General features: G+C 39.7%; 1 protein-coding gene across 2 annotated transcripts in view; it reads left to right on the top strand.

The window, feature by feature from the left end:
* Window positions 1–22205, top strand: part of LOC126298227 (uncharacterized) — a 142844-nt gene that overhangs the window by 99617 nt on the left and 21022 nt on the right. For both annotated transcript variants that reach the window (XM_049989532.1, XM_049989531.1), the window contains one exon: window positions 7841–7964. In XM_049989532.1, the coding sequence (XP_049845489.1) occupies window positions 7841–7964 (124 nt within the window). The remainder of the gene's footprint in view (window positions 1–7840; window positions 7965–22205) is intronic.

The raw sequence follows: 22205 nt of genomic DNA, 5'->3' as shown, positions 1-22205 counted from the left end.
TTTGAGGCAACAGCAAGGTATGAAAGAGTTGGGTGATTGTAGAAGTCCTCTGGCACTTGTCTGAAAGCACCAAATACTGATTGTGATTGGCTATTGTGGCTTGTGGACAACCTTGTCCTGAAACTTCCTGGCAGATTAAAAGTGTGTGCCCGACCGAGACTTGAACTCGGGACCTTTGCCTTTCGCGGGCAGAAGTAAAGCTGTGAGGACCGGGCGCGAGTCGTGCTTCGGTAGCTCAGATGGTAGAGCACTTGCCTGTGAAAGGCAAAGGTCCCAAGTTTGAGTCTCGGTCGGGCACACAGTGTCAATCTGCCAGGAAGTTTCATATCAACACACACTCCACTGCAGAGTGAAAATCTCATTCTGGAAACCTTGTCCTGCTCTTCTGCTCAGTGTCCCACTTGTTTTAAACTGCACCCACAAATTCGAGATGACACTTGGTGTTACATCAGGTTGTCTTGCAACCTGAGCTTGTTACTGCCCTGCCTCAAGCCTACCAACGATTATCCATCTTATACCATTGCCTAAGTGATGATGTGTACTCATTTCACCTAAACAAACAGAAAGGAAATGGCATTATTCATAGAAGGCAATGACTACTGTACTGGGGTGTGGACGTAGCTGTGCAGACTTTTATACTTCCCACTGGCATTGGACAGCCCACATGAACATGTAACCTTATCTCAGCAATGCCAGGACCTCAGTGTTTGTGTATGGCACCACACAGTCCCAGTTTTGTGTGTGTGTGTGTGTGTGGGGGGGGGGGGGGGGGGGGGGGGGGTTTCGGAGAAATTTGGGAAAATGTCACCTATCTCTTAATTTTGTCCACCATTGTTGCAGGAGGGTGATCCAAGACGACAAATTTATAAGATCGCCAACAATGAATCATCAGGTCATGTAAGCTACAAAGTGAACCGAGGCTTGCATTTAATTCACAAAACAAATAGAAGATGCAAGAAATCCACTGAAGAGACTATGTACACTATACTAGTCCATCCCCTCTGGAGTGTTGCTGCATGGTATCTGATCCTTAACATATAGAGTGACAGAGGACAACAAAAAAGTTCAAAGAAGAGCAGATTGTTTTGCGCTATTACAGTGTTATGGATGTGAGCAGTGCATCAGGGTGGTAATCATTAAAACAAAGGCATTTTTTGGTGCAGTGAGATCTTTTCACAAAGTTTTAATCACCTACTTCCTCCTCCAAATATTTTGTTGAGTCTGACTTACATAGGGAGAAATGACCATTGTAACAAAATAAGGTAAATCACAACCCACACGAAATAGTCTGAAAGTGGTTCTCTGAACCTTCTGCGAAACACTTTTAAGTGTGAATTGCAGAGTAATCATGTAGATGTAGACTTCAGTGTACTATGGGGCTGTAAGCTATCCTACACCAGAGTTGTGTTGTTGAAACCTTTGTTACCTCAGAAGATTCGTGTCTTCTAAATGTCAGTGGTTATGCTGGAGTTGGGTCATTCTCTACTGTTGACTTGACAGTCTGCTCTCCTACTTTTTCAGTGGAAAATGGTCACAGACTTGCATTCATGAGACAACTTCCCTGTCTGGATCCACTTCACGGATAGAGTAATACCAAAATGCATAGTCAGTAGATCAAACTGGAAGGGGGGGGGGGGGGGGGGGTGCTGTAAGTATAGGTAGCATGTCTCATCTAGCAGGGGATGAGTATCCTCCACAGTTAGTCAGGCAGGCAACTATGAAATGCTTCAGGTACATATAGTCTGCTTAGAACCTCACTGCCTTTCAGACAGTAAAATATAATAAATCACACTAAACAAGAAGATTCTGTGACATGTATTTATGAACTTCTTACATAATTTCTTGAATTGTGTAAAGTTATGGGGAAACTAAAAAGAGGATTTTTGGTAAATTTGTTGTGAATCAGGAACAGCTGTACTGAAACAGAGGTGTCTCACCACTGCTCTTGAAATCATTACCTTCATGATGGCGAAGTACTTCTCTTTGATCACTGTTACGTGAAACCAGAATCCGCTCTTCCACTACTGACTGGCATTAAAGGTGACTGGTGACTGGAACGTTCCATGTCATTACGAAGTGTCGTATTCATGATCTATGGAACAAGTATTAATCTAATCTAATCTAATCTGAACTTCCTTTTCAATAACCCTGAAAATTACAGCTGCATCTTTTCTATGTGGGAGCTGGATTCTTCTTTGTCTGTGGCCTTGAATATGTCGTAGTTGATTCCTTGGATGATTAGAGACTTCCTTAACTGATGGAGGGAGCAAGTTTTGACATCCGCCTGAAACGGGGAAAAACTGTACTGTGTCCAGTAGTTATTGTGGTGCTGCTCCTCCAAGCTATATAACGAAGTGACTCGCAGTTAACTAACATTTGACCAGGGTTTTTAAAACCAGGAAATTACTTTCTTCACTTTCAGTGTGTGTTCAGGAAGTATCATTTAACCTCTGACAGACTTACATGGTTCCCATACCTGAAGTACATAACTTTAAAACCTAAGTGTGTAAGCACATCAGCTACATGTCATTTGGAACAGAATGAATGTGTCTGTTCTAATTCTTTTCAAATGGAATGTGTTTTTTTTGTGGTCGTGGCTTTACAATGGCTGAATTTTTTGCATTTGGGCTTGACCATTTTATCATTCGTGCACTTCGCCATGAGAGCATTAGGCCAGTAACAGAGCATATAAAACACTTGCCATAGAGAATGATTTGTAATGTACTGACAACCCCCCCCCCCCCCCCCAATCCCCCAGTCTTTGGCATTCCATACTACTGTCTGCTCTGCAATAAAGCAATAAAGAACTTAAATTATTCAGCTGAGCATCATCTACGGTATTGTTACTGTGTGTGACCCATATAGTTGGACATAGTTCAGCATGACATTGTTCACCATTGTAGATATTTTGTTGCTTACAGAGGGAGAAACCGTTGGCTACTTTACAATATTCTCAAAATCTGTCCTCAAGATTTGTTTACCATGTTTCATACAGTATTATATTTAATCACAATAGCACTGGACAGGTTAGATGTTGCCATGCCATTATATTTCCTTTGATTCCCCTTCACACTTATACAGCAAATAAGATCAGCCACCCCAGGACACCTATTTCTCAGTGCTGTGGTAGAGGAAAGCTGTTTGTTATATATAAAGGCAGGCTGATATTCAGGGAAACTAAACTGCATACAAAGCAGCTGAAGCTATTGGCTTAAAATACATTGTAGAACTGGTTACCAGGTCCTGCATGCTAACATGTGTTTGTTTTTTTTGGGGGGGGGGGGGGGGGAGGGGGTGTTGTGTAACAAGAAGCTGCAGTCAGTGAAGCCAGTAGTATAGCTGTGGCTTTCAACCTTCTAGCAACTGATGTGAGAGCCAGTAATTTAAATGTGCCTGCAAGTGGGATACTGTTAAATGTGACAGAGATTGCTACTCTGGCCAGAGGACTCACCAATATGTCGTGCTTGGGATGTGCAGATTTCTGTACACCACATTTTAGCAGAAAATATTTTATGTCATACAAAAGGGCAGAAGCCAGTTTACCAGGTGCTCTGTACTTTAGTTTTGCTGGCAAGGATACGAACGTCCCCAAGGGCTCAGCATTTGTTTGCTGGGAACGACCTTGGCGACCCTCGAGTTCCCAAGCTTCCTGAACTGGGGACTGGGAAGTACCGCAAGTCCTCTGTCACCATAAGCTCAGAGCATGCTTCAGACGATGGTGGAGTGTTGTTTGTCATAAGGTCCGGGGATTTTGGCTCAACTGCTCAAATTGCGAGGATGGTATAACCATCTATTTAAAAAAAAAAAAAAAACACACACACCCTCACTCTCAATGTGTGCTGTGCAGTGACGAGGTGCATGGCTCCTGAGCAGGCACGGCACAGTCACTAGCGGGCAGGCAGGTCTCTGTCTGGGTTTACTTCTTTCCCTAGCTGCTCGTGAGAATTCCGTGAAGCCTAGATCTAACATTTCCACACCCAGCAGTTCGGGTGGTCCATTTGGCAGCATTTACACCCAAACTCCTAAGAGGAGTCATGTGGCTAGTCTATCTGCATTCTCTTTGAATGTCGGAGAAAGTCAGTGTTAACAGGCCATGTCCTGTGGTAGCTAATGTCTTTGTTGCGATGGAACGTGTGGGCAGTTCTTTTGAAAAATTGTCATCCTTCACTATCCATAAAGCTCTGGAGGGACTTGCAGGGCAATTCAAATCTGTCAACAGGCTGCACAGCAGTAGTGTCCTGCTTGAGACTCAGGAGGCTCCCCAAGTAAATGAGCTGTTGAATGCCAAGCTACTCGGAAGATGTCCCACTGACAGTGAGCTGCACACTGGGTAAATAGTGTTAATGAAGCTGAGACATTATGGATACGGATACAGACGAACTGCGTCAGGGATGTGTAACAGCACAGGTGACTGAAGTCCAGAGTGTTATGAAAAAAGTTGATGGTGAACTTCAGAGGTCAGCACCTTATATCCTGTCATTCAGTCAGCTGAAGTTGCCTGAGTATATTACAGCAGGCTTTCTCCACCTTAAGGTTATGCCTTATGTCCCAAATCCAATGCACTGCTTCAAGTGTCAACACTTTGGTCACACCACTGTGGGTTGTAATGGTCGGGCTATGTGGTGACATGACCCACAAACCAGGTTTTGAATTTACTGTCCCACGTGCCTCATACTCTGATGCGAAGAAAGAATTTACTCACAGTCAGGCACCAAGTTTTGTGAAATCTCTTGCCTTGACATTGGAGGAGCCTGCCCAGAAAATCAGTGCTAGCAATCGGACTATGAAGGTTGAGCAGCGCACGTGTACCTGTACCTGTAAATGCCTACCTGCACCTGTAAAGACAACTGCCAGTCTGCATCGCTGGTCCTGTTGCAAAATGTAATGTCAGTGAAGATAGTACACCCTCTTGGCAGACATCAGAAGAGATCCAGCAGAGTGTTCCTGAGCAATGTTACCATACCGTACTTAAACCATCACTTTTGCGCCGTGTAATCTCTGTTCTGCATCTTAACAGTTCCAGAACACATCTAACTCTACTGCCAAATTGACGCGCCAACCTGCATTGTCCGCATTCTCGGGGGATTTCCCTCACATTTAAACATTAATTTACACTATGCCAAGTTCTCTATTTACAAATGGACATACCATAACATTACCATATTCAATTACAGTCATTTTATATTTTTTACCATACGTAATAATATTATCCTAGTTTCATGTTTCTTTATTTCGTCGTCTGAGCGCAGCACTATTCAGATACTGTCTTACTCGTAGCGCTATTTCATTTGACTGCCACCAGGTGGAAGCACCTGTGCTTTTGTTTGTGCAACTATCCAACAGATGGCATGAGTGTTCACTTATTCAACTGCTGCACCTTTGCTATGCTTCGTTGTGGCATTACAACCACCATTCTCTATACTGGCTCACTAGGCAAAAGGATCCGTTGGATCAACTGATGAGATGGCATGGAGGGTTCAGAAGTATGATGTTACAGTGATATACGAAAGCAGATGCAAATGCAAGGATGCCAACTGCATTTCAAGGAATCCATTGGTGGAACAGAGCAGCATGGATGAAATCTCAGTCGTCTCTGCACTAAATGACATAGCTGCTGAACAGAGGGAAGATCCAGCATTGTTGAACACTATAGAAGCCTCAGAGAAAGAGGAACTGAACAGAAGAGAATGTCAGTTAATAAACGGAGCATTGCATAAGAGGAACTAGTGCTTGTCACATCAGCTCATCTATGGCTGGGTATCACGGCCAGGTTTCAGCCAATCTGTTAGTCACTGTGTGAGGCACTGTAAGCAATGCCCCCAATCGAAGCAATTGCCGCATTTACCTGGCGCTGTAAGCAATGCCACCAATGGAAGCACATGCTGCATTTACCTCTGAGGCTTCTGATACAAATCTTGCCTGTAGCAGAACCATTCCATTGAATTGGAATTGACCTTTTGAGGTTCCTGAAGTCAACAAATGGGAATTGACTACCTCGTGTGCTGCACTGCCACTAAAGCTGATCTGACTGCTTAAGCTTCAGAAATTACAAGGTTCCCTGTATAGACATAATTCTAAAGCATAAAGCAATTTGATTGATGATCTATGATAGTGGAAAAGTTTTTCTGTCAAGACAAGTATCAGAGGTAATTTGATATTGCGGCATAAACCACAAGATAACTGCCTACCATCCACATTTGAATGGCCTCGTAGATTGCTTTAATAAGATGTTGGCAGATACGCTCTTGTGTACATTGATGTCAAACGGGGAGACTGGGATACAGTACTGCTCTTCATGTCATTTGCATATAATGCAGCAAAGCAAGATGTTGCAGTCTTCACATCATTCTTTCTTCTCCACAGTCATGGGGCTGAAACAACAATGGATACACTGTTCCCATTTCTTCTGGACAATACTCAGGATGACTACATGAAACATCTCATCACCAGGATTAAGCAAGCAAAATGGCTGGCCTGCATACACACTGTGGATGTCCATGAGGGCTAGGAGCACTAGAGGCTAGAATGCCAAGCACTGGCCAGTGAGCTACAGCCCAGGATATTTTTTATGCTTTTGCAGAAAGTGGGACTATCAGAAAAGTTACTAAAGCGTTACTTTGGGCCACGTCATAGCCTATGTCGCTTTTCAGTTGTCACGTACGATGTAAAGGATTATGACCCTTCACCAAGAAGACAAAAGCTCAAAGACATTGTCCGTGTCCTCCATATGAAGCCACACTGCAGTACCGAGGCGCTGATTGACAATGGCTGCTTCCCATTCGAGGAAACTGAAGACACTCTAGGCAACCACAAAGCTTTGACCAGAGGAGCTACTTTCGACGGTCATCATCACGAAGAGGGTGTGACAACATAACCAGAACACAAGTATCCACCAGCGCTTTGATACAGAGGACCTTTGACAACATCTAGATCCAGGGTGCTGCAGTCGACTCCAATGAGAACTTCTGAAACAGCGGATTACTGTCTCTCCAGCGGAGGGAGCAATGCTATGAACTGTGCTGCACGTGTGGCGTAGCTTTTAGCATCACTAACTGGCGTGCTAAGGGTCATCAGTTCAAACCAAACGACAAGCAGTTATTTGTTATTTAGTATTTACCATTTATGGAATGTTCTTTAATTTTGTTATGGTTTTTATGTTCTTCTGTTCTGGGATTTTCAGTGTTTGTATAAATTGCCACATGCTCTATCGAGTAATTTAGTTCTGTTCTGCTTGTGTGTTGGTGTTCATAATAAATTTGCTTTCAGTGCTAAGTACTGTACTTCATTGATGACCCTACTTTGGATATGGATGTGATTGTGTGTACAATATGAAGATATTAGTATGCCTATGTATACAGTAGTTCGAGGTGCCCCTAATAGTTTTGTGACTGCTCTCACTGATGCACCAACTAAGTGGAAACTGATAATTGGGCCTTGATGAACTATGTAAGGTCAAACATGACCATAGATCAGCACAGCATCACAACAATTACAGATGTAATAGTGTTTCAGGACTTTCATAGGGGTGTTATACTGAAATGGGAAAATAAAAGATGGTGTCAGTCTGTTACAGGTAAAAAAATGGATTCTGTAAGTGAAATATTTGTATCTGGGTGTTCATATTGTTGCCCAACCTCTGTGTATGAAAATATAGTTTATTTTTTGTAGGTTCTCTATTTCTATTGTCTCAGGTGAGCTGCTAAATTTATGAATTTTGCTAAATTCTTTCGGATACAATACATATAGGATCAGGTATTACATATACTTACTTCAATTACTAAATATACTTGCTTCAATTTAAAAGGACTCAATCTTTATTTTTTTGCTGTTAAATTCCCAGGTCCAGTTTCAGTAAACAGGATACACGATGTCCCAGATCAAGAAAAATCTTGGTACTCTTCGACTCATCATCCAGTTCGTGGGGTCTCATCTGAATGTATTGAGTCACAGCATGATCGTGAATGGTATGAAGTATTATTTGTAATTAAAACCAGTAATATCATAGTTCACTAACAGTGATGCAATGTTTTCATCAGATTTTGTCCCCTCCTCCCTCAGGTGGCATGCGACCATTCAACAGTCTTTTATGTAAAACAGTAAGATGTATCAGTTCATTATGAGATACATAATATGTGTGTCAAGTCAGGAATCAAACCTGGTCTTGTAACGCTGGTCTTTAGCACTTTGACCAAGAAGTACTTGGGAAGCAGGGTTTTATTTGCACTTTTTTATTTGGTCAAATCAATTGTAGAAAAAGTGCCAGCTATTAATTCTCTGTATCTGTGAAATGTTTTTCATATTTTTCTTGTAGCTTAAGCCTGGAATTCCTGTTTTGCCAGACTCCTCCTCCTCCTCCTCCTCCTCCTCCTCCTCCTCCTCCTCCTCCTGATACGATGAGGCTTTGATGTAATGAACTCTGAGTACCTGAATTGAAGTGATAGAAATCAAATGGTATTGACTATTATTGGCGGCGTTGTGGTCACAACTGCCTTTAGGTAATAGATAGCTCGACATTTTATGTGGTTAATAATGTTCTTGTTGTTGTTATCACCTCAGACTGAAGACTGGTCTGATGCAGCTCTCCGTGCTACACTATCATGTGCAAGCTTATTCAACTCTAACTAACTACTGCAACCTACATCCTTCTGTACCAACTTACTGTCTTTATCTCTTGCGTTTATGATTTTTATCTGCCATTTTTCCCTCCAATACTAAATTGGTGATTCCTTGATTTCTCAGAACGTGTCCTATCAACCAGTCCCTTCTTTTAGTCAAGTTGTGCCACAAATTTCCTGTTTCCCCAGTTCTGTTTAGTACCTCCTCGTTGATGTTGTTGTGGTCTTCAGTTCAGGGAGTGGTTTGATGCAGCTCTCCATGCTGCTCTATCCTGTGCAAGCTTCTTCATCTCCCAGTACCTACTGCAACCTACATCCTTCTGAACCTGTTTAGTGTATTCATCTCTTGGTCTCCCTCTACGATTTTTACCCTCCACGCTGCCCTCCAATACTAAATTGGTGATCCCTTGATGCCTCAGAACATGTCCTACCAACCGATCCCTTCTTCTAGTCAAGTTGTGCTACAACCTTACCTTCTCCCCAACCCTGTTCAACACTTCCTCATTAGTTATGTGATCTACCCATCTGATCTTCAGCATTCTTCTGTAGCACCACATTTCAAAAGCTTCCATTCTCTTCTTGTCTAAACGATTTATCATCCACATTTCACTTCCATACATGCCTACACTCCATACAAATACTTTCAGAAACGACTTCCTGACACTTAAATCTATACTCGATGTTAACAAATTTCTCTTCTTCAGGAACTCTTTCCTTGCCATTGCCAGTCTACATTTTAAATACTCTCTACTTCGACCATCATCAGTTATTTTGCTCCCCAAATAGCAAAACTCATTTAATACTTCAAGCGTCTCATTTCCTAATCTAATTCCCTCAGCATCACCTAATTTAATTTGACTACATTCCATTATCCTCATTTTGCTTTTGTTGATGTTCAGCTTATATCTTCCTTTCAAGACACTGTACATCTCGTTCAGCTGCCCTTCCAGGTCCTTTGCTGTCTCTGACAGAATTACAATGTCATCAGCGAACCTCAAAATTTTTATTTCTTCTCCATAGATTTTAATTCCTGCTCCGAATTTTTCTTTTGTTTCCTTTACTGCTTGCTCTATATACAGACTGAATAACATTGGGGAGAGGCTACAACCCTGTCTCACTTCCTTCCCAACAACTGCTTACCTTCCATGCCCCTCGACTCTTATAACTGTCATCTGGTTTCTGTACAAATCGTAAATAGCTTTTCCCTCCCTGTATTTTACCCCTGCCACCTTCAGAATTTGAAAGTGAATATTCCAGTCAACATTGTCAAAAGCTTTCTCTTAAGTCTTCAAATACTAGAAATGGTTTGCATTTCCTTAATCTATTTTCTAAGATACGTCGTAGGGTCAGTATTGCCTCACGTGTTCCAACATTTCTACGGAATCCAAACTGATCTTCCCCAAGGTCGGCTTCTACCAGTTTTTCCATTCGTCTGTAAAGAATTCGTGTTAATATTTTGCAGCCGTGACTTATTAAACTGATAGTTCGGTAATTTTCACATCTGTCAATACCTTCTTTCTTTGGAATTGGAATTATTATAGTCTTCTTGAAGTCTGAGGGTATTTCGCCTGTCTCATACATCTTGCTCACTAGATGGTGGAGTTTTGTTAGGCCTGTCTCTCCCAAGGCTGTCAGTATTTCTAATGGAATGTTGTCTACTCCGGGGGCCTTGTTTTGACTTAGGTCTTTCAGTGCTCTGTCAAACTCTTCACACAGTATCATATGTCCCATTTCATCCTCATCTACATCCTCTTCCATTTCCAAAATATTGTCCTCAAGTACATCGCCCTTGTATAGACCCTCTGTATACTTCTTCCACCTTTCTGCTTTCCCTTCTTTGCTTAGAAATGGGTTTCCATCTGAGCTCTTGATATTCATACAAGTGGTTCTCTTTTCTCCAAAGGTGTCTTTAATTTTCCTGTAAGCAGTATCTGTCTTACCCCTAGTGATATACGCCTCTACATCCTTACATTTGTCCTCTACCTCCTCACATAATGTACCCATCTAAACTTTATCATTCTTCTGTAGCACCACATTTCAAAAGCTTCTATTCTTTTCTTGTCTAAACAGCTTATTACCCATGTTTCACTTCCATACATCGCTACACTCCAGACAAATACCTTCAGAAAAGACTTCCTAACTCTTGAATCTGTATCCAATGTTACCAAATTTCTCTTCTTCAGAAATACTTATCTTGTCATTGGCAGTCTACATTTTATATCCTCTGTACTTTAGATGTCATCAGTTATTTTGCTGGCCAAATAGCAAAACTCATCTACTACTTTTAATGTCTTGTTTCCTAATCTAATTCCCTCAGCATCACCTAATTTAATTTGACTACATCCCATTATTCTTGTTTTGCTTTTGTTGATGTTCATCTTATATCCTCCTTTCAAGGTGTTGTCCATTCCGTTCAACTGCTCTTGCAAGTGCTGTCTCCGACAGAATTACAATGTCATCGGCAAACCTCAAAGTCTTTATTTCTTCTCCCTGAACTTTAATTCCTACTCCAAATTTTTCTTTGGTTTCCTTTACTGCTTGATCATTCTACAGATTGAATAATGTCAGTGACAGGCTACAACCCTGTCTCACCGCATTCTCAACCACTGCATCCCTTCCGTGCCTGTTGACCCTTATAACTGCTGTCTGGTTTCTGTACACATTGTAAAAATTCTTTTACTCCCTGTGTTTTACCCCTGCTACATTCTGAGGTTATTTTGCCTGTCTCATGCATCTTGCACACCTTATGGAATAGTTTTGTTATGGGTAAGTCTGATGGAATGTTAGTCCAGGGGCCTTGTTTTCTCTTACACCTTTCAGAGCTTTTCAAATTCTTCTTGGAATATCATGTCTCCCATCTCATCTTCATCTACATCCTCTTCCTGTTCTACAACATTGCCTTCAAGTTCATCTCCCATATATAGACCCTCTACATATTCCTTTCATTTTTAAGCTTGTTCTTCTTTGCTAAGTACTGGTTTTCCAACTGAGCTCTTGATGTTCATATAGCTGTTTTCCTTTTCTTCATTAATTTTCATGTAGGCAGTATCTATCTTTCCCCTAGCAAAATTTTCTTCTAAACCTTTACAGTTATCCTCTAGCCATTGCTCCTTAGCCATTTTGCACTTCCTGTCAGTCTCATTTTTTAGGCATTTCTATCCGCTTTTGCCTGCTTCATTTGCTGTCTTCTGATATTTCTACTTTAATCAATTGAATGCAATATATCCTGTGATAGGCCTTGTCTTTTTACCCATTTAATCCTGTGCTCCCTTCACTATTTCCTCTGTCAAGGCTACCCATTCATCTTCTACTGTATTTCTTTTCCTTTTACTAGTCAGTCATTGCCTAATACTCCCTCTGAAACTCTCAGCAACTGCTGGTTCTTTCAACTTATTTCCTATCTTCTTGCAATTTCTTCAGTTTTAATCTGCAGTTCACAATCAAAAATTTGTGGTCAGTCCACGTATGGCCTGTAAATGTCTTATAGTTTGAAATCTCGTTCCACATCCTCTGTCTTATTGTATATAATCAGTCCAAAACTAGTTGGCGTCTTCAGGTCGCTTCCACATATAAAGCCTTCTTTCGTGATTCTTAATGATAATTAAATTGTGCTCTATGCAAAATTTTGCCAGGGTGGCTTCATCTCATATTCCTTTCCTCCAGTCTACATTCGCCTGTAATTTTTCCTTCTCTTCGTTTTCCTGCTTTTGAATTCCAGTCCTCCATCACAGTTAAATTTTCATCTCCCTTAACTATTTGAATAATTTTTTTTTTTTTAATTTTATCTTACATTTCCTCAATTGCGACATCACTTGCGGAGCTAGTTCGCCTGCAAACCTGTACTGCTGTGATGGGTATGGGCTTAGTGTCTATCTTGGCTACAGTAACATGTTTACTATGCTGTACATAGTAGCTTATCCACATACCTGTTTTCTTATTCTTTATTAGATCAACTCCTGCATTACCCCTATTTGATTTTGTATTTATAACGCTGTATTCACCTGACCAGAAGTCCTGTTCCTCCTGCCACCGAATGTGACTATTCTCACTATATATGACTTCATCCTCTCTATTTCCCTTCTTATATTTTCTAAACTACCTACCTGATTAAGGGATCTAACGTTCCATGATCCAATTCGTAGAATGCCAGTTTTGTTTCTCTGATGTTTACATGCTCCTGAGTGGCCCCTATTTGGAGAATCAAATGTAGGACTACTTTACCTCCAGAGTATTTTATCCAAAAGGATTCCATCATCATTTAACCATACATTAGAGCTGCATGCCCTCAGGAAAAATTAGAGTTGTAATTTCCCCTTACTTTCAGCTCTTCGCAATACCAGCACAGCGTGGCCTTTTTGGTTGATTTTAAAAGGCCAGATTAGCCAATCAACCCGACTATGGCTCCTGCAATAATTGAAAATTCAAGTGCCCTTCTTCAGGAGCCACACATTTGTCTGGCCTCTCACCAGAGGTGTTTGCACCTATGGTATGGCTATCTGTATTGCTGAGGCACACGTGCATCTGTAATCTATAGCATCTGTAATCTCAAGCTCAATTACATGTAACATTTTAGCAAGTGTTAACTTTGCTTTGGCTAGCTAAATTTGATGGCGACCAGAAAGCTGTTAATACTAGCTAGTGTCATTCAGTTTCCTGTGATTCTGCAACTCCTATCAGTCATCCCCAAGAACCATCTTACATCGTGCATATAGTAATGTAGCTGGTCCCTCCAGTGCTGTAAACCCTGTGCTTACTTCAGCAACCGTGGTAGAGGTAACAGAGGGACATTGTGTATAAGAGGTAATGGGCATCCTGGTCTCAGTGGCTATATCTTTAAGAAGATACTGTGTAACTTTCAACTTCAGTGTGTGCATATCATGGGAAATTCAGTTATTGTTGAGAGTAAACATTCAGTCAACTTCAACATCTGAGGTGCCTGTCACATCACAATTGCATTACATTTCCTCAAGTACACAGGACCCTACCTCAGCAGACTGTTTTCTTAGCTGCTTGTGTGATCAATTTGGATTCTAACAACTGAAAAATACGAACTCCCAGTTGTTTGGGTTGGCAGTCAGGTTGTAGTAACATCCAGTGAAACAAGGGGACAAGCTGTCTTCAGCAAGTATCACCTATACTCAACATATTAACAGAACATATATAATGTGTCAGAATGTAGTTGTTGATGTTAAAAGAGAGAAGTCAGAAAGGGAGGGGAGATTTTTAAAATTATTTTTAAAATTATTTTTAAAATTATCTTACCCCTAGTGAGATAAGCTTCTACATCCTTACATTTGTCCTCTAGCCATTCCTGTTTAGCCATTTTGCACTTCCTGTCGATCTCATTTTTGAGACGTTTGTATTCCTCTTTGCCTGCTTCATTTACTGCATTTTTATATTTTCTCCTTTCATCAATTAAATTCAATATTTCTTCTGTTACCCAAGGATTTCTAGCAGCCCTCGTCTTTTTACCTACTTTATCCTCTGCTGCCTTCACTACTTCATCCCTCAGAGCTACCCATTCTTCTTCTACTGTATTTCTTTCCCCTATTCCTGTCAATTGTTCCCTTATGCTCTCCCTGAAACTCTGTACAACCTCTGGTTCTTTCAGTTTATCCAGTTCCCATCTCCTTAATTTCCCACATTTTTGCAGTTTCTTCAGTTTTAATCTACAGGTCATAACCAATAGATTGTGGTCAGAGTCCACATCTGCCCCTGGAAATGTCTTACAACTTAAAACCTGGTTCCTAAATCTCTGTCTTACCATTATATAATCTATCTGATACCTTTTAGTATCTCCAGGGTTCTTCCATGTATACAACCTTCTTTCATGATTCTTAAACCAAGTGTTAGCTATGATTAAGTTGTGCTCTGTGCAAAATTCTACTAGGCGGCTTCCTCTTTCATTTCTTACCCCCAATCCATATTCACCTACTATGTTTCCTTCTCTCCCTTTTCCTACACTCGAATTCCAGTCACCCATTACTATTAAATTTTCGTCTCCCTTAACTATCTGAATAATTTCTTTTATTTCATCGTACATTTCTTCAATTTCTTCGTCATCTGCAGAGTTAGTTGGCATATAAACTTGTCATTTAATTATACAGTAAAGCTGCATGTCCTCGGGAAAAATTACGGCTGTAGTTTCCCCTTGCTTTCAGCCGTTCGCAGTACCAGCACAGCAAGGCCGTTTTGGTTAATGTTGCAAGGCCAGATCAGTCAATCATCCAGACTGTTGCCCCTGCAACTACTGAAAAGGCTGCTGCCCCTCTTCAGGAACCAAACGTTTGTCTGGCCTCTCAACAGATACCCCTCCGTTGTGGTTGCACCTACGGTGCGGCCATCTGTATCGCTGAGGCACGCAAGCCTCCCCACCGACGGCAAGGTCCATGGTTCATGGGGCATTATAAATTCATATTATCATTTGAAAATAGCTATCAACATAAGTTAATCAGAAGGGACATTAACAATTTAAAACAACCATGGATCGCTAGAGGGATTAAAGTATCATGTGAAAGGAAAAGGGAAAATGTACTTTTTGCCAAGAACAAGTAAAGATCCTGCAATAGTTGCACACTACAAAAACTACTCAAAATTAGTAAGAAAAATTATCAGAATATAAAGGAAAGTGCACATTGTCAGAAGTCAGTGATTCCAACAACAGACTGAAGGCTATGTGGAATGTAGAGAAGTGAGAGACAGAACAGGATAACATTACTGTTCAACTGAATACAAGGGCTATCAATGTGTCACAGATAGCAAATATATTTAATACTCATTTATTAAATGTAGCAGAGAAAAATCACACCAATATGTTGAGAAACTAACTCTGATGAAATTCAGCCATATGAATATATCACAAACTTCTCCTTGAGAAAGTAAGAAAATTATACATTCTCTTAAAAATAAAATCTCATCTGGTTTTGATGGTGTTTCCAATAAAGTACTAAAGATCTGTTCCCATATAATAATAGCTGTCTTATCTGAATTTGTAAAGAATCACTAACTCAAGGCAATTTTCAAGTGAGACTGTTAAACTCCTCTTTAAGGAAGGTGATAGGGAGGACTTCAGTAAGTACTGACCTCTTTTGCTACTGACATTTTTCAAAATTTATGAGAAGGTGATTTATTCTAGAATAGTATCTCACCTTAGCAACAGTATTTGCCTCAGAAAATCACAGTTGGGTTTTAGAAGAGTTGTTCTACTGAGTTGCCATTTACATGTTAACTCATCGAATTTGCATTAAATAACAAAATAGTGCTAGTTGGTATTTTCTGTCACCTACTAAAGGCATTTGACTTTGTGAATCACAATATTCTCCTAGATAAACTGATGTTTTGTGGGATTAATGTATAGCCAACCAATGGATAATGTAATATCCAACCAAAACAACGCAGAAAGTTTTCTGACGGGTGAGAAATCGCATATGGGGTTCCTCAAGACTCAATCTTAAATCTGTTGTTATTCCTCATATGTGTAAACAATCTCCCATCCAGTATACAACAAACAGAATTAGTGCTTTTTGCAGATGACACTAGTGTTGTAATCAATCCACCCAGACATACAGCAACAGAAAAAAATGGTAAACAAGTTTATTAAAAAAATCATGACTGGTTTGCTGCGGATGGTCTTGCCCTCAAGTTTAAAAATACAGAACGTATTAAGTTCTGGACAGCTAAGGCTATTACACCAGTGATAAGGTAACACATGGTGAGGATTTAATAACTAGGGCGGAAACTCAAAATTCTTAGGTGTCAATACTGATGAGACTTTAAACTGGAGAAAGCAGATCTTGGAGCTCCTAAAACAACTTAGTTCTGCCATATTTGCACTTAGAATCATTGCAAACTTTGGCGAGAGAGAAATTAGTAAGATGACATATTTTGCGTATTTTCATTCAATAATACCACACGGAATAATGTTATGAGGCAATTCATCTTTCAGAAAGCAAGTTTTCTTTGCTCAAAAATGTGCTGTAGGAGTATGTGGTGCTCACCTATCATCATCTTGTAGAGATTTCTTTAAGGAGTTGGGCATTTTGACTACTGCTTCGCAGTATTTTTATTCCCTCATGGGTTGTTATAAATAATCCACTGAAGTTTAAATGAAACATTTCTGCACATAATTGCACTGCCAGAAGGAAAAATGACATTACTCCACATTAAAATAGTCTTTAGCACAAAAATGTTTGCATAATGTTGCAGCCAAAATTTTTGGATCACTTAACACAGTGATATAAAAAGTCTAATAATCAGCAAAGTAAAATTTGAAAATAATCTGTAAAAGTTTCTCTTTCACAACTCACTCTGTTTTGTAAAAGAATTTGTGTTACAGTGATGTGTAAAAGATGATAGTTAGGAATTACTAACACAATCTGCATATAATAATAATAATAATAATAATAATTATTATTATTATTATTATGTAATATAAAATGACTGGGCCCATGTCATCACTGTTTTTCATGCAAATGATCCATAGAACATGAAACTAATGAAGTGATTAGCTCCTAATAGGTAAGATAAGTTTTTGTTAGTGTGAAGAGGTGTAGGGGAAACCTTTATACCATTCCTGTTAAGGCTGTGGAGTTTGCCCCAGAAGCAAGATTAATCCCAGAGATGGCGGGCTTAAAAGTGTAGTTGTTATCCTTCTTTCTACATTTGATTCCCTTTAAATTCAATTGTTGTTGTTGTTGTTGTTGTTGTTGTTGTTGTTGTGGTCTTCAGTCCTGAGACTGGTTTGATGCGGCTCTCCATGCTACTCTATCCTATGCAAGCTCCTTCATCTCCCAGTACCTACTGCAGCCTACATCCTTCTGAATCTGCGTAGTGTATCCATCTCTTAGTCTTCCTCTATGATTTTTACCCTCCACGCTGCCCTCCAATGCTAAATTTGTGATCCCTTGATGCCTCAGAACATGTCCTACCAACCGATCCCTTCTTCTAATCAAGTTGTGCCACAAACTTCTCTTCTCCCCAATCCTATTCAATACCTCCTCATTAGATATGTGATCTACCCATCTACTCTTCAGCATTCTTCTGTAGCACCACATTTCGAAAGCTTCTATTCTCTTCTTGTCCAAACTATTTATCATCAATGTTTCACTTCCATACATGGCTACGCTCCATACAAATAATTTCAGAAATTAGAAATACAAAATACTGCTATATGCGTGTTCCAGAATATAACAGCATTCTCGGTATTCTGTGTCACCTTGTAAAATACCTTATTATTGTGCAATCATGCTTTAATTTACTCCTTGGAGACTGAAGTTCACGTAGCATACTGCAAGGTTTGACATCAGCTTATCCCAGGTTAATACTGTCAACATCCTAATACAACCAAAAGATAATTGTCTCCCAAATTTGTATCACATGGCTGACTTCATTGTTGTTCATGCCATTCTTCAAAATTACACTGTTGTATTTGCTGTCAAGCCTTTGTGTGCAAGAGACCATTAGGCTTTCAAAAGTTGTGACTAAAGACTAACAAATTACTAAAGACAAGAATTCTGCAAATTAGGGGGGGTAGGGAGTACATGAGAATATTTAATAGAAAAGCTTGATGTTATACTGGAATTGTCATCGTACACAGTAGTTTTCCAGGAACAATTCCAGCACAAGAATTTTGGATGTGTTTCATGATCCAGTGTTTCAGTATCAGATGTGAAATGATACTAAGAGTGAATGGGCTTAAAGTCTGTCAGAAGAATAGTTGACATTTAGGAATTTCAAAATAAGTTGTGTAGTGAGTGACACATCCACAGAAGCAATGACATGCATTATAAGGTTATTTGAGACTATATCTAGGACAATCACACCCTTCCCAATAATTATCATGGTATGGCACTTACCGCACCCGCCCGGTTAGCCGTGTAGTCTAACGCATTGCTTTCCGGGCAGGAAGGCATGCTGGTCCCCGGCACAAGTCTGCCTGCTGGATTAGTGTCAAGATCTGGTGTGCCAGCCAGTCTGTGGATGGTTTTTAAGGCAGTTTTCCATCTGCCTCGGCGAATGCAAGCTGGTTCCCCTTATTCCACCTCAGTTACTCTATGTCGGCGATTGCTGTGCAAACACTTTCTCCACATTCGCGTACACCATAATTACTCTACCATGCAAACATTTGGGGTTACACTTGTCTGGTGTGATATATTCCTGGGGGTGTCCACTGGGGGGCCGAACCGCACAATAACCCTGGGTTCGATGTGGGGTGGCGATGAGGTGAGTCGACTGTTGTAGCCTGTTGTGGGGTTCTGAACCACAGAGGGCTATGGCGGGGACAAAGCCTCTTCATCATTTCTGGGACCCAGTTCCATACAGTACAATACAATGGCACTTACCAGTAGCATTGGAAAGACTACTAAGTGAGTGTTAAAAAAAACTACTGCTTTCCATGAAGTTTTGTAGGTGGAAAGCTTAATAATTGCTTTCAGTGGGGAGTTTGGAAGTGCCATTTCACCCTTAATGTTGGAAAAGGACACACAGGATTTCCATACATAAATATTACCCTAACAGGGTATTTCTCTCTTTTTTTTTGTGGAGACATCTTGCATCAACTTTTTAAATGAGGCTTGTGAGACTATGTGCTTCTCTCCCTCCCCTCCGCCCCTCAACCCACCCCACCCATCTCTCTGTTCCCTCACCCTTTTAGTTGATGAGTACTAACTGAAAATTTTTGTGTAGAGCAACATATGGAAGCATGTGCCACTGAACTTAAACTAAATTATGGCACTTTCATAATTGTAACAATGTATAGGTCCCCCTCAGGGAATTTCCAGCTATTTCTAGAAAACTTGGATGCTTCGTTGTGCTATCTGTTAGACAGGGGGAAGCAAATTATCATTTGCGGGGATTTCAATGTTGACTCCCTGAAAGAGTGTAATAGGAAGGATGACCTTGTAGTATTACTCAGTTCTTTCAATTTGAGCTCCCTCATTGATTTTCCTACTCGCATAACAAAGAACAGCAGTGCATTGATAGATAATGTTTTTATAGACCAAGATAAGTTTAAGGACACAAATGCTTATCCTGTTGAGAATGGTCTTTCAGATCATGGTGCACAGCTAGTTACAGTTCATTACATAGCTCCATGCAGTATATCAAATCAGACTTTCAAAGCAGTGCGTTCAATTAACAATATAAATATTGCAAACTTTAGGGAAAGCCTACAGCAGCTAGACTGGGATGAAGTGTATAAGGAACCCAACGCAAACTTGAAATATAACTTATTTCGCAATACATTTTAAGGGTATTTGAAAATTGTTTTCCCAAGAAAATAGTTAAACATAATTCCAAGAAAATATATAAAAAATCTTGGCTAACTAAAGGAATAAGAATGTCTTGCAACCATAAAAGAGAGCTGTATCTAACAGTAAGAGGGAGCATTGACCCCGAAATTGTTCAATATTATAAAAACTATTGTGTGGTACTAAGAAAAGTTATTAAAAAGTCCAGAAGCATGTGTATCATGTCTGAGATCAGTAACTCTGATAATAAAATTAAAGCAATTTGTAATATTATTGAAAGGGAAACAGGGCAACCAAGAGCACAGGAAGACTTTAGTGCCATAAAACTGAATGACAAGTGTACTAACAAACAATCAAAAATTGAAAATATTTTCAATAATCATTTTCTAAATGTTGTGGAGAAAATAGGATCTAGATCTTCACTAGAACAGGCAAGGCTACTAATAGAAGAGGCCATTCCTGTGCAGTTTGAAACAACTGTAATTCCACCAACCTCTCCCTCTGAAATCAGTAAAATAATAAACTCACTGAAAAGAAAAAGCTCTTACAGAATTGATGGCATTTCCAGCAAGGTATTTAAAGCTTGTTCCCCACAGATAAGTAGGATTCTCAGCCACGTATGTAATAGCTCTCTGGAGCAGGGTGTTTTCCCCAATAGACTGAAATATGCCATTGTAAAACCGTTGCATAAAAAGGGGGATACATCGGATGTCAACAACTACCGCCCAATCTCTCTTCTGACAGCTCTATCAAAAACTTTTGAGAAAGTAACGCATTTAAGAGTAGCCTCCCATATTTGTAAAAATAAAGTACTAACAAAAAGTCAGTTTGGTTTTCAGAAAGGCTTTTCAACAGAAAATGCTATATACACTTTCACTGATCAAATATTAAATGCTCTGAATAACCGGACATCACCCATTGGTATTTTTTGTGATCTCTCAAAGGCCTTTGATTGTGTAAATCATGGAATTCTTTTAGATAAGCTAAATCATTGTGGTTTGAGGGGGCAGTGCACAAATGGTTTAATCCATACTTAACTGGAAGAATGCAGAAAGTTGAAATAAGTGGTTCATGTAATGTTAATACAACAGCCGATTCCTCAAACTGTGGGGGGCTATCAAGCAAGGGGTCCCACAGGGTTCGGTCTTAGATCCTTTACTGTTCTTGATATACATTAATGACTTACCATTCCACATCGATGAAGATGCAAAGTTAGTTCTTTTTGCTGATGATACAAGTATAGTAATAACATCCAAAAACCAAGAACTAGGTGGTGTAATTGTAAATGATGTTTTTCACAAAATTATTAAGTGGTTCTCAGCAAACAGACACTCTTATATTTTGATAAAACACAGTATATACAGTCACGTGCAGTAAATGGCACAACTCCAGTAATAAATATAGACTTTGAACAGAAGTCTGTAGCTAAGGTAGAATTTTCAAAATTTTTAGGTGTGTCCATTGATGAAAGGTTAAACTGGAAGCAACACATTGATGGTCTGCTGAAACGTCTGAGTTCGGCTATGTATGCTATTAGGGTTATTGCAAATTTTGGTGATAAGAATCTCAGTAAATTAGCTTACTATGCCTACTTTCATTCACTGCTTTTGTATGGTATCATATTCTGGGGTAATTCATCGTTGAGTAGAAAAGTATTCATTGCTCAAAAACGTGTAATCAGAATAATTGCTGGAGCCCACCCATGGTCATCCTGCAGACTTCTATTTAAGGATCTAGGGATCCTCACAGTATATATATTCACTTATGAAATTTGTTGTTAATAATCCAGCCCAGTTCAAAAGTAATAGCAGTGTGCATAGCTATAACACCAGGAGAAAGGATGATCTTCACTATGCAGGGTTAAATCTGACTTTGGCACAGAAGGGGGTAAATTATGCTGCCACAAAAGTCTTTGGTCACCTACCAAACAGCATCAAAAGCCTGACAGATAGCCAACCAACATTTAAAAATAAATTAAAAGAATTTCTAGATGACAACTCCTTCTACTCATTGGCTGAATTTTTAGATATAAATTTAGGGAAAAAACAACTTAAACATTAGTGTCATGCAATATTTTGTGTAATTTAATATCTTGTACAGACATGTTTTATTAACCTGACGCGTTCCACATCATTACGAAGTGTCGTATTCATGATCTATGGAACAAGTATTAATCTAATCTAATCTAATCTATCTTTCAGACCACTTTGCCACCATTTGGTACAAGTAGTAACAAGAGCAGCAGTAATGACAACAACAGAGGAATATGTTTCTTCCATTTATCATAGAAGTAAAAGCTATACATTGCCTCATATAGATTCACTAAAGTTTAAGAGGTCATGAA

The sequence above is a fragment of the Schistocerca gregaria genome, chromosome X (genome assembly GCF_023897955.1).
Source record: "Schistocerca gregaria isolate iqSchGreg1 chromosome X, iqSchGreg1.2, whole genome shotgun sequence".
Classification (NCBI taxonomy): Eukaryota; Metazoa; Arthropoda; class Insecta; order Orthoptera; family Acrididae; genus Schistocerca; species Schistocerca gregaria.
The sequence above is the reverse complement of the archived record's forward strand: the minus strand, read 5'-3'. Positions and strand labels throughout refer to the sequence as shown.